The sequence below is a fragment of the Plasmodium fragile genome (genome assembly GCF_000956335.1).
Source record: "Plasmodium fragile strain nilgiri unplaced genomic scaffold supercont1.36, whole genome shotgun sequence".
NCBI classification, from domain to species: Eukaryota; Apicomplexa; class Aconoidasida; order Haemosporida; family Plasmodiidae; genus Plasmodium; species Plasmodium fragile.
The window spans coordinates 26,836-42,545 of record NW_012192616.1 but is presented as its reverse complement, the minus strand read 5'-3'; the positions used below and the strand labels follow the sequence as shown (position 1 = coordinate 42,545).

General features: G+C 42.8%; 5 protein-coding genes across 5 annotated transcripts; 1 reads left to right on the top strand and 4 right to left on the bottom strand.

The window, feature by feature from the left end:
• Positions 1–2: 2 nt before the first annotated feature.
• Positions 3–1,943, top strand: AK88_03241 (uncharacterized protein; the record flags this gene model as incomplete). Its single annotated transcript, XM_012480862.1, has 5 exons — positions 3–734; positions 884–1,195; positions 1,333–1,508; positions 1,642–1,714; positions 1,848–1,943. 5 exons carry the CDS (start codon positions 3–5, stop codon positions 1,941–1,943), a joined length of 1,389 nt encoding a protein of 462 aa, XP_012336285.1.
• Positions 1,944–3,093: 1,150 nt separating this feature from the next.
• On the bottom strand, positions 3,094–3,606 carry AK88_03240 (uncharacterized protein; the record flags this gene model as incomplete). Its single annotated transcript, XM_012480861.1, has 1 exon — positions 3,094–3,606. The coding sequence occupies one exon, from the start codon at positions 3,604–3,606 to the stop codon at positions 3,094–3,096; it is 513 nt and encodes a 170-aa protein (XP_012336284.1).
• Positions 3,607–5,166: 1,560 nt separating this feature from the next.
• On the bottom strand, positions 5,167–6,879 carry AK88_03239 (uncharacterized protein; the record flags this gene model as incomplete). Its single annotated transcript, XM_012480860.1, has 1 exon — positions 5,167–6,879. One exon carries the CDS (start codon positions 6,877–6,879, stop codon positions 5,167–5,169), a length of 1,713 nt encoding a protein of 570 aa, XP_012336283.1.
• A 1,069-nt stretch (positions 6,880–7,948) lies between these two features.
• On the bottom strand, positions 7,949–11,892 carry AK88_03238 (uncharacterized protein; the record flags this gene model as incomplete). Its single annotated transcript, XM_012480859.1, has 11 exons — positions 7,949–8,079; positions 8,189–8,246; positions 8,371–8,420; positions 8,961–9,112; positions 9,239–9,301; positions 9,482–9,546; positions 9,659–9,740; positions 9,848–9,933; positions 10,038–10,127; positions 10,458–11,599; positions 11,883–11,892. 11 exons carry the CDS (start codon positions 11,890–11,892, stop codon positions 7,949–7,951), a joined length of 1,929 nt encoding a protein of 642 aa, XP_012336282.1.
• An 839-nt stretch (positions 11,893–12,731) lies between these two features.
• AK88_03237 (uncharacterized protein) lies at positions 12,732–14,417 on the bottom strand (the record flags this gene model as incomplete). Its single annotated transcript, XM_012480858.1, has 1 exon — positions 12,732–14,417. One exon carries the CDS (start codon positions 14,415–14,417, stop codon positions 12,732–12,734), a length of 1,686 nt encoding a protein of 561 aa, XP_012336281.1.
• Between the last annotated feature and the right edge of the window lie 1,293 nt (positions 14,418–15,710).

The following is a 15,710-nucleotide window of genomic DNA, read 5'->3' as shown; positions in this document are numbered from 1 at the left end:
TTATGAAATTATACGTTGTGTTGAATATGCTTGAAATTTTGGAGCGATTGCTCAGATCGTTAGGGATGGACCTCATAGATAATATGATTCGAACTTTCATCAGAATTATTAACTTACGATCCTATGTGTACATTGTTAGGAACCATTATACGAGTAAAGAGAACGAACGAGAGGCAGGGGGAATGCCCGGAATGACGGAACACAACCCAGGTCGGGCTCCGCAAGGTAGCAAAAAGACAACCTTCCTAGCATCTTCGCCCACAACTGCCACCACAAGCACAACTGCAGCCACCTATGGGGGATCCCCGACCCAAGCGGAACACTTCCCAGACAACAAATCGCCAACCCCGAAACATCTAATCCCATGTGAGGCACCCCAGAAGGATGACCAACTGACGAACAAACCAACAGGCATTTGCCAAATTAGCAACAGTACACAAAACGCGGAAAAGTGTAGAAATAAAATTACTACCACCACCAGGCATAACCAAAACCAGAAGCAGAATCAGCTCAATCCAAACGAACGAGAAAAAAACAAAATTGATGGTCTCAAAAATAATAACAAGGATGACCAAATGAACAAGCAATTTAAAATACCCATCTTCTACCCCTTCTATAGTATACTCATTAAATTTATTGTGCAGTACATTCTTGTTCTCACTTATATCTTAACACACGCCTTTGCACACCTCGTACGATTCCTCTCGCTGAACATTGCGATCAATTCCTCGGAGGTAATTTTCGCTTCCGTTCCTTTCGGAACACCGCCATGTATATGTATATATGTATATGTGTGTGAGAGTGTCCGCATATATTTTCACCACATCATCAAACACACGTACATATACCCGTGCCTCCCCGCCCTCCCCTTCCTTTCCGCCAGTCGACCATGTTTCTCATCCTAGTGATGAGTAACTTCACAGAAATCAAGTCAACAGTCTTCAAAAAATTCTCCAAAATTTCCCTATTCACAATTGTTGCTTCAGATGCAGTCGAGCGCTTCTACCTCTTCATCGATGCCTTCCTCGTGTTGCTAAAAATGTCCACTGCGTACAGAACGCAGAATTCGTTTTTTAGCATTTCCAGCTGGCTCATAATTATTCTGCTCCTCGAGGTCGGCGTCGACTGGTGCAAGCACTCCTACTTGCTCAAGTATAACAAATTGGACTCGGACTCCCTCAACAAATACTTCCACGTAAGGGCAACGGAGAGCCGAGACGAGTGCACAGAGCAAGATGCACTACAGAGAGTATAGTAAAAGAGCGCGTACTAAACCACGTGCACATGAGACTACCTTACACATATGCACCCGCTTTTTTGCATCACCCGAAGACCCTCCTGGCCGACGTCCTAATTTCCAGAATCCCCAACAACAACATCTACTACATGAACACCTCCTCCTTCGAAGTGCCCTGCAAAAACATGTTCTGCTTTTCGCACATCCCCACGCGAAGGCTTGGTTACATATCCATGCCGGTTGTGACTCTCATCGTGTGTTCCCTCCCAAGGTAGGTGCTGCATCAAAGGGTCTCCAAGTGGGACCCCAAATTGCCGATGGATAGGGCAACAGAGCGGCCACATATACGCACATAACACCCTCTCCCCCACCTCGACAACAATTTAAATTATTCACCCCTTCAGATTAAACTATTTGTACAACATCTCTCACTTATCCTTTGCTTTGTCCATCTGGGTTTGCCTTTTCCTTTTCAAGGTTTGACAAATAATGCGAAAAAAATGTGCACGAATGGGCGGTTGCTTCATTTGTGTACGTGCACCACGCACATCGGAGTTGTGCACTGCAATTGTTTCATTTTTTTTTTTTCTTCTTTTTTTTTACCTCACAGATCATCCTGTCAGTTATGATTGTGTCCTACACGATATCCCAAAAGAAGCATCTTAAAAACCTTGGGAAGCCATATGACGATATTAGTGCCATGTGAAGTGATGAACGTAAGGAGCACACGCCCTCCTCTAACTCGTCTCTTCGCATTTTGTGAGCTTCCACATTATCACCAGTTGTTTTATGCTTCCGTCCGTTTTATTTATTTTTAATGAGCCTTATCTGCTTTTTTTTTTTTTTTTTTTTTTTTTTTTGATCATTTTGAAAAAATTGTTTTTGTTGTTGTTTTAATTCCCAATTAGTTATAAACTCAATTTTACGCAGCGTTAATCTGTACATATGTGTGTACACACTGATCCACGTGTGTTTGTGCGCGAATGTTCAGTTTGGCTCATACATATTTGCACATCCATATCGTTTTCATACTACCTTTGTCCTTATCTTTCTTTCCATTTTTGCAAATTCGCTGACCTCATTTAAAGGGGTCCTCCCCCGTTTTATATTACAACCAAGTGTACAAGGGAGTGTCCTGTATTGTACATTGCGGCATGGCCAAAGGGGTGGTAACACCTAGCACGTTACGCCTTTTATCAGACACGGGTGAAGATTTTTCTCCGCCTCTTAACAATGTAAGAAGTTCTACACGATTGTTCTTCTCCCTTTTAATTCTAATTCATGGGATTATATATGGTTGCATTGTGCGTTTTTGCATGCAGGCATGCATGGGTGGGTGTTCTACGTGGGCAATGGTTGATGAATGAACAATACGCTATGAAGGAAAAAAAGTTCTGTTGGGGAAAAAAAAACCTTTTCAATGAATAATAAAACATTACCCGACAATCTCCATAAGACGCCTTGCTGTTTAAGCGCGCGGGTACAGAAAGCAAAGCATGCAAAACGACGGGAAATAAAACGATACATATATATATACATACGTATGTGTGTGTACACTCTATGCCCATTCACAGCTAGCTTGTGCACATGCTTTGAGAGGGGAAATACGCAAAAGGGACGTAAGCACTGTGTATGAATTGCTCATAAAACATTCAAAATTTAACGATTGTTAGTAAAAACATTTTAGGAATATAGGTTCGTGTGCGTAAAGGGGAATGTCCTGATGTTTGCAATAAACCCTAGTGGGCATGCCTCCTCGAGGAGCTGTTTCCGCGCGCGATGGAAACGCAGTTCCCCTCGTCACACCTATCGCATATTGTACATGCGTACACTCACTGGATGAGTATCATCATCCGTTATATCTCGCCACAGTTAGTGACTACAACTGGCCTTTTGACATAACCGCTATTAGCACCTTCCTTTTCCATGTCCCTTACAACGTTCATGCCTTCAATGACTTTACCAAAAACAACGTGCTTGCCATCTAACCATGGGCATGGAACCAAGGTGATAAAAAATTGAGACGAATTTGTGTTCGGTCCTGCATTAGCCATAGAGAGTAAACCTGGTTGGTCATGCTTCATTTTAAAATTTTCATCAGTGAAAGATCTTCCATATATGGACTCTCCACCAGATCCGTTTGCATTTGTGATGTCTCCTCCTTGGCACATAAATTGAGGAATAATTCGATGGAAAATGGAATTCTTGTAATGTAGGTTCTTTCCCTTAGAACCTACCTTATCACCTACACAGAGAGACCTAAAATTTTCACATGTCCTAGGCGTGATGTCACTGAACAGCTCGAATACAATCCTTCCAGCACTTTTGTTGTCAATGGAAATATCGAAGAAAACTTTGCTCCTACTCATTTTGGCTTAAAATTAAAAGTGAACTCTAAAATTTGAAGGGGGGAAGTTTTATATATATAGGAAAAGCATGTAGGAACGATGCAGCAGTTATTTTTTATGGGGCATGTAGGGGCTGGTATGCAATATATCTGCCCATGCGGGGAGCGGTATATAATATAACAATAATATGCTTATAAAACTTGGCAAAACGAGTTCAGTATCTTTTGCTTGCTTACTTTTATGCGTCGTGATGGAAAAAAGGTTTGTTTTTAATTGTTTTAATTTTTGCTAACAATTTTTGTTTGTAGGTTTTTGTTTTGCTATGCTTGTTTTGTTGTTTTTTTCACATGAGAGATTTGTATGCTTGCGAAATGTACGTCGTCGCTGATGTTTTTTTTTTAGGGGTACTTTTTTCGTTGCTACTTTTGTGCATGTTAAAAATTACGCAAAATAAGGAAAGTGCATTTTTTTTTAAGCGTCCCTGACTTCTACGTGTCAAAAAGTATTATTCCTTATCGTGGTCCTTGGCAAAAAAGGGATGCGCCTTCTACACGGCTTGCAAATTGGGGTATTTCCGCCTTGCATGAATGTGATTGTATAGGAGCATATGTATACATTTAACATACGCGTATGCGTCGTTTGTTTGTATTTTTTTCCCCCTCTGCAACCAACCGGTGCCGCTGCGCACAAGCCATTGAACCCCTCGCCTTACCGCGAAGAACCCGTTGTTTGTGCCTACGGCACCGCGCGCGATGGGGGTGCGCTATACCCCAACGTATATTGCGCAGTAGCTACAAAGCAAAACGCACGCGGCCATGCGTCACTTTTCACCCCCTTTCTTCGCATACAACATAACGAATCCCCTCTGCATGAGGTACGCACAAAACAGGGGCAAGCAATATATAAACGCGCATATGTATTTTTTTTGCTTAAGTACATCTCCTGCGTGGAGGTAAAAACAACGTACATTAGCAACGACATATATAACCCAGTGGGAAATATAATGGCGCGACAAACCGCTATGCATTTGTAAAAAAGCTAATAATTTTGTTCGGACTCCGCTGAATATATATAATCGCTTTTGTTGCCGGTGCGCACACTTCCGCGTAGCAGCAAAATTTCATATCCATGATGCGTGGCCCCACGGCGTATCTTTTTTGTGATATATATTTTTTTTTCGCCCTCCAAATGAGCAGCGGGAAAATAATAATCACATTTGTAAGAGCACACCAACGGGTTAGAACTCCCCAGTGTGTTGTATTCACACTGTTCTAAATGTTTACGTAAAAAAAAAAAAGAAAAAAACGTTCGAATAAAAAACGTAAAGCCACCCTCGCTTGTACAACGCGTGAGCGAAATATTAAACAAATTGGAAAAGCAAATATGCGCAAGCGTCATTGGAAAGGTGTGTGCAAAAGGGGGATGACCATTCAAAAAAAAAATAAATAAATAAAATAAAGCCATTCCGCATGTACATTTTAAGCAAAAAAGCTTGCACGACCCGTGCTTACCTGACGACCGAAACAACCATGTAAACAAAAGACGGGAACGTTTTTCATCCCCATGCAGACTGATCACATATCACGTATCGCTGTAGAAATCCTTATACTTACTGCTATCCTGCTGTGCGCTGTCCTTTTCTCCTTTGTTTCCCTCCCCTTCGCTTCCACTGGCGCTGCTGTTGTCGAAGTTGAATGCTGTGGGCTCCAGGTTCTCCACACCGAGCCCATCCGCGTCGTCCACATCGCCCATTTCGCCCGCTTCGACCGTTCCTTCGCTCCCCTCGCTGACCAGGACGACCTCGCCCTGCGTCCCCTGCGTACGTACAACCCTCCAGCGATTCTCTGCATACGTCTCGCTGATCTTCTTCACTGACTTCTTATTGTGGCGTCGAATGTCGATAAGTTTTTGCAAAGCCTCAATTTTGCCTTTGTTGGACAGGCTCTCCTCGCGCAGCACGGCGTGAATTTTTTCTTCATTTTTGGCAACAACTCTGTACATATAATCCCCAATGATAGGGGTAACCGAGTGTATATATTTTTCAAATTTTCTTTTTTCCCTTGTTGAGTGTACATACGTGCTTTGCACACTTTTGTCCCCCCCACCATCCAAGCTGGGTTCCTTGCCCAAAGTTTGCCTCTTCTTAAAATGACAGAGCTCCCTACATATACCCCGCGCATTATTTATCAAATTGGAACAAATAAAAAGCAAATAATTTGAATCATTTTTGTTACGTAAATTGGACATGGCTTTTAAAATACTTTTCGAAAGAATTTCAATTTCAATTTCGTAAATTTCTCCATCATCCTTGGTCTTAATTTGGGTCAAGTCCAATTGGATCCCCAAAAATTTATTTACAAAGGAAGTCCTCTCTTTTACTCTTTCGTGTACAGGCGAAATTTTGGAGAGAAATAATTTGCTTATTCGTTTGGTGTGCTCCAAATTAATTGCTATTCGATAATCTACGGAGTCATCACCCGATCGGGCATGTCCACACCCCCCTCCACTAACATTTGCCATCTCACTCCCTCCCTGGTCAGTCTTCCTTTTTTTCTTCCCTTTGGTATCCTCCTCGTCATCCTCATCGTCCTCTTCGTCCACCTCGTCAAAATAATCTTTATTATTCCCCATGTAGATATTCCACGTGTTTAAATTCCTTTTGCATAACGACTTGGCCATACTTTCATTCTCCCCCCCTGAGTCGTCATTCAAATAAGTGGTCACGCGAACACGAGAGTTGTCATTTTGTTGCAGGATGTAATACTTATCTACACTTTTAACCTTTTTTGTGGAAAAAAATTCATATATATAATTATTATCCGTTTGGCCAGTTTGCTTTTGTTCACTTGCATGGGCGAGATTGCTCTTCCCACTGTGTACCTTCCCATCGCTATAACCATTTCCCTTTACCCCGCTATCCGCTCTAAACATTTTTGTATTGTCCACCCCGCTACTGACTTGTCCATAATTGGCACCCCATTTGTTCCACTCCTTTCCCCGCAGGGAGTGTAAATAATTTAAAAGATATTCAAAGGAATGCTTGTCCACCCCTGAAGAAAAATCTGAGTAATTACTTTCTACGATGGCATCTGTGTTGCTTGGTAATCTTATCCTATTTTTATTCTTGTCAATCACCAGACCTATTCTTGTCTCCACTTCTATTTGCGTGTCTTTACTGGAGATCAGTTCGTTGGTGTCAAATGCCAGGATTATATTTTGGGACAGCTCGTATGTTATTTTGTCTATGGGGATGGGTCTGCTGCCGTCCAGGAGCTCGTGCGCCTCCCTCACCATGGTGTTCTCGCGGGGTAGTAAAGAGTAGCGTTACAAGGACCACTCGGTAAGCGGCAAAAAGAGTTGTTGAGCCCCCTCCAACACTACAACTGCGAGTTGTGTAACACTACGACAACAAAAAGGGGCCAATCCGGGCGAGCCAAACCTACGTGCAGCGAACCTACACAAGCTTGCTCCTGCGAATGCCCCTTTAGTTGCAGCCTCGCTTTATATATTGTCGCCCCACGCAGGAATGCACCTAATGTGCTTGTACATATTCACTCGAATCTTCTGTCATGGCAACTCCCTTCGAATGATACGAGTTCCTTGACGCGGTTCATGCTCACAGGGTTGAATAGCTCGCTGGGAGGTACGCAACTTGGCTATGCATCAAAATTCAAAACCGCATGAACTCAAACGCAAATATAGGAACACGCCGTAACTACCAAAAAGGGTAGCCCCGCTGTTTGTTCTTCCCCTCAGGGTGTTTTCAAAAAAAAAAAAAAAAAAAAGGAGACTGCGCAGGAAATATGTATGCGCATATATATATACCTATACATATGCGTATGTATATTGGCTCCATCGGGGCGTCCCAAGTGAGCCTCCCAGTCGTGCGCATTTAAGTATTACCCAATCACGGGAAAAAAAAAAGAAGAGTCAACATGAGCCAAACGGGGAACCTACATTTGGGGTAATCTCCGCACAAGTTGAGAAAAAAAATAGAGCCATGTAACAATCGTTTTTTTGTGCAAATGCGTAAGCACAAAACATATACATATAAAATATGTGCGCGCAAAATATTTCCTGGGGTAGGGGTGAGGGGCACCGTCGCCAACAAGAGAAAAACACCCAGGCAACACAGCACTGCTAAAACATACAGGCGTGAAACAGAAAAAAAAAAAAAAAATTAAAAAGTCAAATATGAACAAGTTTTTTTCGTGCACGTGGCGAAGTGATGACAATGAACCTACCCTCTTTTATTTACACAAAATTGTTTTAACGCAAGAGGCTTCTACAGGGTTAAGACCCGTCCGCAACCCACACAGGGACATTTAGCATATACAATACTAAGTCACCCCTCTCTGTCTCATCATGTAACGTGATCACCGATGCTCATTTGAATCTTTTTTAAAGTCCCATCAAGCATTTTTATTTTGTCATCGATGCATTGGAGCCTCGTGCTGAGGCATTCCCTTCTTCGCACTTCTTCTGTTCTTCCCCCTGTAACAGGACAAATAAACAACAAAGGGGCATCTCACATAGACATGTCCTACTGTGATGAAGTCGCCCCATCACATGAAAATTTTTCCAACTGGGTTAACATACATACCATGCTGTGGACACCTTTTTAATTCAGCTTCTTTGTTACTACGTTCAAGTTTGAGCAGCTGTGAAGTGGAGTGTGTGTGGGGGGAAATGGCAGGAACGAAGTTACCCAATGGAATATATATATATATACTGCCCAAATGATAAGTACATGGATGTGTCAATTTAAAAAAGGGTTCTCCCTACTGTAAGTTGTTTCTGTACGGATTTTATCTTTTGCGTTGTGTCCTGCTTTCCTGGGCTGAGGGGTGGAAAGAAAAAAAAGCACAAAAGAATTATATGACCCATTAGTTATGCCTGAGAGATGGCGAATAATTCACATTCAGCAACACGACGAAAGCGCAGTTTCTCATTTGGTTGGATTTGGGGGGGGACAATCCCCTGAGTACGGTTAAAGGTCCCTCTCACGTGGGAGGGTGTACAACCCGTCCATGTCGAATTGCGTTACGCAGGGCGTCTGGCCCCTCTGCATCCCTACAACTGTTGGTCTTTTCCAAGTGTGTCTTCCCTCATCTGCGTCGAAAGGGGAGCAATCATGTGGCTTGATGCAAGCAGAGGGATGGTGGTGGCGCAAAAAACAAAAACAAAAAAAAGGTTGTTGCATAAGTGTAGAAAAAACTTACACGTGGTGATTCCCTTTCGCGGCTAACTACTTCATCATCGGAAGAGGCCACCCCTAAAAAAGGAATTGCGCAACAAGGTGAACATGAGTTGTCTTTTTTTTTTTTCTTTCATTCCCTACGTGCAGTGCAAGAACATCTAACCCTCTGCTGTACCTTTTGCCTCCATCCCATTCCAGTCTCCATAGAATATTCCCCCCTCGGGAATGTGAAGTCCCGATTTACTAATTTTGTAAGCTTTATTTCTGCACTCGTAGAGTTCGTTCTTTAGGGTCTTTATTTCGATGCGCATGTCTCTCTGTATGTTTCTGCGATTGTTGGTGGTGGAAAAAGGAGTGAAATGTGAGCTGCCAAATGTGTATGATTACTCCACTTGGATGCACGAGCGCGTTTTTTTTTTTTTTTTTTTCTTATTTTTGGAAAAGCCAGTTTACTCGTTCTTTTCGCAGATCCTGTCGCAAAGGCTCTTCTCATTTTCAGCATCTTTCAGCGCGTTTCTGCGGGGGGGAGGGAAGACAACGGAATGGTAATCTCAATGTTATAGCTCCTAGTCCGCAAAGAAAAAAAAAAAAAAAAAGAACGCTCCATTGTGGATACAAGAAACATTCTGATGTAAAAGATGTCCACTATTTTGGCATCTTTTTTGTTTTTTTTTTTTTGCGTCTTTTTTTTCTTACTCTAGCATTTTGCACTTTTTTTCAAATAGCTGCTCCTGGTTTCTATTTTCCAACAGTGCGCACTTCTAATATTGTTAAAAAAAAAAAAAATGGATCTCTGCAAATGTGTCCATAGGTGAGCACCGATCGCAGAATGATCGCTTCGGTAGACGCCCACCCGCTCGATACGTTTTGTACCATTTTGTAACTTTGCAGATCTTCTTTCAGCTTCTTTTCTTCTGTTTTATGGCACGCGAGGAGGTGATCCTTCTTCTGGCACCTAGGACAAAAAAATAAATAATGAAATAAACTTCTCGCATAATATATGTTTTAGCGCTCCCCATGGGTGCACGACTTGATCACCCTGTCGATGATGCAGCCTCTTACTCGTCTGCATGGTCTTCCTTGAACTGCCGGACGCTCAACTTGGCTTTTCTCAGTTCGGCCCGCAGGCGGTCATTCTCCGCCTCCATCTGGGCGTCAATAGGGGAGGGGGGGAAAGACGTATAAGTTGTGAAAAAGGCACATAAATAGAATGACAGTGCAGCTCTGCGCAAAGGGCACTTATCTGTTTTACCTTGAAATTTTCCCCTTTCAGATGAGCCCATTTTTCCTCTACTTCCTTTTTGGCGGTAAGACACCCCCGCACTTCCCGTTGTAGGTTACTCTAGTTAATCAGGTTGGGGATTGATGTGTGTAGGGGTTAGGAACACGCATTAGACAACTCGGCATTTAATCGTGCGTCATATGCGCTGTGTAAAAACAACGTTACAAGTTCTCTCATTGCGCTTGTGCATAGGGGTGTGCGTACTACTTCCTCCTGTCGCTGGTGCAATTGCCGTTCATGTCCTTCCTACAGGGAAAAAAAAAAAAAAAAAAAAAAAAACAGGACACAATTCGACACACATATATAATAGACCCACTTTGGAACCACACCCATCCGTTTATTTCACACACATGGGAAGAAAGAGAATGCAATGCCAGTGTATTAACTTACCCACATGGTTTTAAAAGTTAAGCACTCTCCATGTGTTCGGTTCAGCTGCTCATTTAGCTTGCTTATCTTTTTTTCATAATCTTTAACTAGGGGACCTTCTCGACAAAGGCCATCTCTCATTGTACCCATTCCCACTTTATCAGTATTCCATTTTGGCATCCCCTTTTGTACTGTTGCATCACAAACAAGATGAAATTTTTTTTTTAATTGTTCCATCTGGTGTAGCAACAATATATTTTTTTTTTCCAATTTTTTTATGACCTCTTTGTTGTTCTTATCCTCCTTCACCATTTTTTCCTTCTCATCACAAAGACATTTCCTCGCATTGGACAATTTTTTTATTTTATTTTCGTACGATCCTTTTATGCTGTTCACTTTGTTCATAAGTTCTTCCTCATACTTCTTGCCCAAGCTCAGGCTGATGTTTTCAATTTCGTCATTTGCCTTTACAATTAAGTATTGGAAGAGTTCCCTTTCCCGCTCGTTGGAGAAGTTGGGTGTGTGTTGCGTCTGCTTCACTTGCTCCGTCTGCTTCGTTTGTCCCTCTTTGATTTCCTTCCGCTGATCTGTGCACAGGGGGGGCTTCCCTATTTCGTTATGGCCTCCTCGCAAGGCGGAGCTCCCCATTTTGCTATATTCGCCCTCCTCCCGCTTCTTGGCCGCTCCACACGGAACGAGCCTTGTTTGTGTGTCCCCCTGTCTGTAAAGAGAAGCAACACACGTGTTGGATTCCCCGCATTTGTTTCTTTCCTGCACACTGCTTCTGTTCTCAAGTGAAAAGCGAATGTCTTTTTTTTCCCCCCCTCCCTTTGGTAGCGAAGTTGTTTTTTTTTTTCTTCGTTGCTCGACTTGAAGTGCTCTCCTTGTTGTGCTGCCTCGCCTACTTCTTCTATCCCCCTCAGAGAGGTCATCAGACGTACTCACACTCTGCGAGTCGTTCGAGTGGCTAACAAGATCTATGCACCTGAATTGATTCTCCACGTCTTTATTCATTTGAATGGATCGGAGGAAGGGATTCTTCTCATGTTGATCCTTCCTTGAGGAAGCCTTCAACACACTGCGGTGGTAATTTGTATTTTGTAAGCTCTGCGCTGAGCGGTTAAGTTCGGTGAGATAATTTTTTATGGCATCGAGCTCGTCAACTAGGGGGTGCGTGGGAAAGTATTAGTATATGGGGTAACCGCTCAGATAATTCAGCGCGGTATGTATGTGTGTGAGTACATAAGCCAAACAGCAAACGCACGTCATCTTGGATGCCACACGAGTAATCAAAAGCAACGGCGTCGTTGCAGTGTTTAGCCATTTTGCCCACCCGCACAATAAACAGTAGGCTTAGACTTCTCAAGGTATACTCGTGTGACATCACAGAGAGAGAAGGGGGGGAAGTCCCTATTTGACTTCCTCTCTTCCTATTCGTTTTTTTACCTCCCTCCATGGTTGGCAAGACAAAATGTGATTAGTCGTTTTCCTCAAAAAAAAGGGCATGGGGAACCCACAGCACATGTGCTTTTCACATCGGGTGCAAAAAAATGTAAATACAGATCATAGACTTCACCTTAAATTGTGCGCCCTTCTCTCACTGATCCGTTTTTTTTTAATTTCGCGATGGTCGTACTACCAAGCCCCATTTGTTTGTGTGTGTAAAGACCAAAGGCGAAGGGGAAAAATGAAGGACCAAACAGTTGAGTAGAATAATGGCCGAATGTGGCTCTCTTTCCATTTAAATGGGGAGGCCCTTATGGGGATGACAATAAGCCGAATATTTTTTTTTTTTTTTTTTTTTGTTTTTTTGGTATCGCTGAAGTAGTCACATGTTGGTCTGCACCAACTGGGTATTTAATTGCGTTGCATATATCTATCTTTTTATACGCACAATTGTCACTGTTGCGTTTTTTTTGTTGGGGGTGGAAAAAACAGAAAAAAAAAAAAAAAAAAAAAAAAAACAATATACACAAATAAGGTGTGTATATATATGTTCGGTGGGACGGGCCAAATGGCTACTTGCATGCGCGGGGAAGGGTGGGTCTTTTCGATAAGGTCAATGTGGTGGGATGAATTGTTAACAAGAAAGGAGCGCGCGAGGGGAGCGCACTACGCGCGTGAGCATACGTGTAAATGTCATCACATACATATGGTCCAGTAAACACATGAAGCGGAAGGCGCCCACTGGACTGGGTGGACAAACGCCCCATACAACACACATAGGCATATAAGCACAAAGTCACGCAAGCACAAAGACGCGTAATCGTGTAAACACATGGACGCGCACCCGCCTCAGCGATGCAGAATGCCCTTGCGACTCACCCAGGAGTAGTAGTAAATGAACAAAATGAGGGGTTGGCCAGTGATGCAAAAGACAATCCAAAAAAATGCATTTCCAGTAGTCTTGTGCTTTTTAAAATAATTATTGCTCGTTAAAAGTATCAACGGAATTTGTCCAATAAAAAAAAAAAATATGTATCCTGAAAAACCGAGCTTCAAAGGAATGCTAATCAAATATTCGTGTAGCAAAGCAGAAATAAAAAAAACAATAATCATAGAACAGCTTCTGTTAAAGCCATAATAAATGAGAGGTTTGTTAATATGCCTGTGAACAAAATAATGGATAGGCAAATTCCACCTCCTCCAATATTCTGCAAAAGAGCTAGCATTCCACCAGTCTTTATAAAAAAGCCTATCGTCAAATCGGGTTATTTCTGCCAATATATTACACCAGTGATGAAATACAATTAAAAAACCAATGAGCCAAATGTATAGGGTCCCGATGGATATTTTTAACATGCGTTCTATTATGTGAGTAATCTTCACCGTCAGCTGTGCTGATTGAAATTCCTGCATGGTATATGTGTTTTCTATAGTTATAAATATATATTGCTCTAAAATAATTTTTATCATTATTGTTAGTAAAATTGCCTCAATTGAATATTTGCCCACGCGAGACCAACTCGTTTTTTCTGTCCTTGGGTATGTGTACTGGAAACATAATGTTGGCATGAGCATGTATGTGAAGTAATCTTTTAATTTCAAACAATGTGGGTAAGTTTTCACGTATTCTATTTCAAATGTGGGGTCCTTTATCCTGTCTAGGTTCACCTTATCAATGTATAATTTCCTTGTATCGTAACACACTTGGTGAAAAGAATAAATTTTAAAAAACCACACTATAGATATGGTCAGTAGGATCGACGAAAAAATGGGTTCTGCGTCGTAGTGAGTCACGGTTAAATATGGAAGCATCAGGATGAAGACGCTATTTATACACCTTAGTAAAAAAATGGACAGATGGAAATTCTTCCACCCTTTTGACTTTTCACTACCACTGTGCACGTTGCCAAACTGACCAAATGAGTATCCGCCTGCATCTTCCTCTTCATATACATATTCCGCTTCTTCCTCCTCTACATTCTCCTCTTGCCCCTTTTTTGCACCTCTACGTCTCACCCCCGACGGGCTTTTCCCTCCACTCTGAACACTCCCATCATTTGTCGCCTCGTCACTAGCACGAGAGTAACCTATCTGGTCTATAAATTCACAATTCTTCAACTCCTTCATTTTGCTGTTTTTATCCTCACGTAGGAAGCGCCCAGAAGAAACCTTCCTCCCTCCGACCCCCTCATCACTAACACACGGTTGACATAACAACCAACATGTTACGTGCCTTTCAATAAACCAACTAAAAAAGAGACCTACACTTAAACACAAAAAACAAATTAGCAGAGGCAAATTCTTCAGGACGTCACTACTCCGGGGCCAATTTACCATGAACCCACGCTTCTTTATACGCTCCAGAATCAGGCTGAAATTTACTGTACATATTAATATGACCGCGAGGTTTAAGAAACCCTTCATGTCAATGTTCAGGGCTTTGTGGGAGAGGAGACTCGGCTGCTTCACACGGTGCACGTTTTCGAATAGAGGTCTACCTTTGAATTTTTGTAATTCGTCATTTTCATGATTCATTTTTCGCGCGCTCGGAGGGGGGGTGGCAGTGGAGGGGGCGATAGAGAAGCAGCAGTAGAGCGGCGGGGCGGAAATTGGGCAGGATCGATCACGGGACCCTTACAACCACTCGAGTCGCTGCACTCGTGGCCGTCTCCCAGCTAGATCAGCAAATTGCGTGTGCCGCCCGGTGATTGGGGTATGGAGCTAGTCGGGGGAGAGGAAAGCGAATTAGACAATCATTATTATTTTGTGCTTCTTTTTCTCTCCCGCTCCCTCTTCACGCGCGCTGCTGCTTCTGCCTTTGGGTTCGCGCCATCCATTAAGAATACGCGCCTTGCGTCAAGTAGGTCCTATTCTGCGAGGGGAACATATATATAAAAAGGAAAAAACTGTAAATGGCCGCCCCATAGGGTTATTGGTTCAAGTGTGGTGGTGGTGAATCTACATCCCCGTGAACAGCTTCCTCTGCGTTTTTCACCCCCACGTGTTAGGCATTAGAAGGGGGTGAGGGGCAGACTCATTCTCGCAAGTGCACTAATCTTAAATTTTGGTGTGGACAAAAATGGTATGCTCACCCCTCGGCACATCTGCGAGTCTATGTATATATTTTTGTAAATGTACACACCCTAGTGTGTACAACTTCCTCTCGCATTACCAGTCAACGAAATTGGAGGAACATCCTTCTTCCAGTGCCCTCTCCTTTTGTGCCATCTCATGCCTGTACGCTCCTTCGTGTACGGACGTGCTGGGTTAGAAGAGACAGTTAGGGAAAGAACGCTCATGGAGCGAACAAAAAAGTGCAAGCAAAAAAAAAATATATATAATATAATAAAATGAAAATAATAAATAGGTAATAAGCAAATGGGGTGACGAAAAAATTGTGGAGTGGACGAGAAGAAACGGGACGGTAGAATGTTTTTCACAAAGGGTGCATGTCACAAAAGATACATGTGCGCTAGGGAACCTTTCTGGTCAACCTAACACCTCCTTCACATGCGAAGGGGAAGTGGGTGGGGAACGGCTAACTTCGTGGGGATTCGGAGGCCAGGTGGCGTGCGCAGTCACCGGGGAACAAAGCACCAGTGAGGAAGTCACCCCTGAAGTAACTGCCCGTGCGCTTCCCCTGCTGAATCAGAAAACATTAGGGACAGTTCAATACACAGGCGCATGTGCATATGAACCTTCGCAGGATTGGTAGCGTGGCCGCTCTCATGGCTTCTTGCACACCTTAAGCTTTGTCACTGTGGTTGGTACCCCAGGTGTGCATCGCTGATCGAAAGAAACCCTGCGAGTTTAGGCGATTAGAAGATG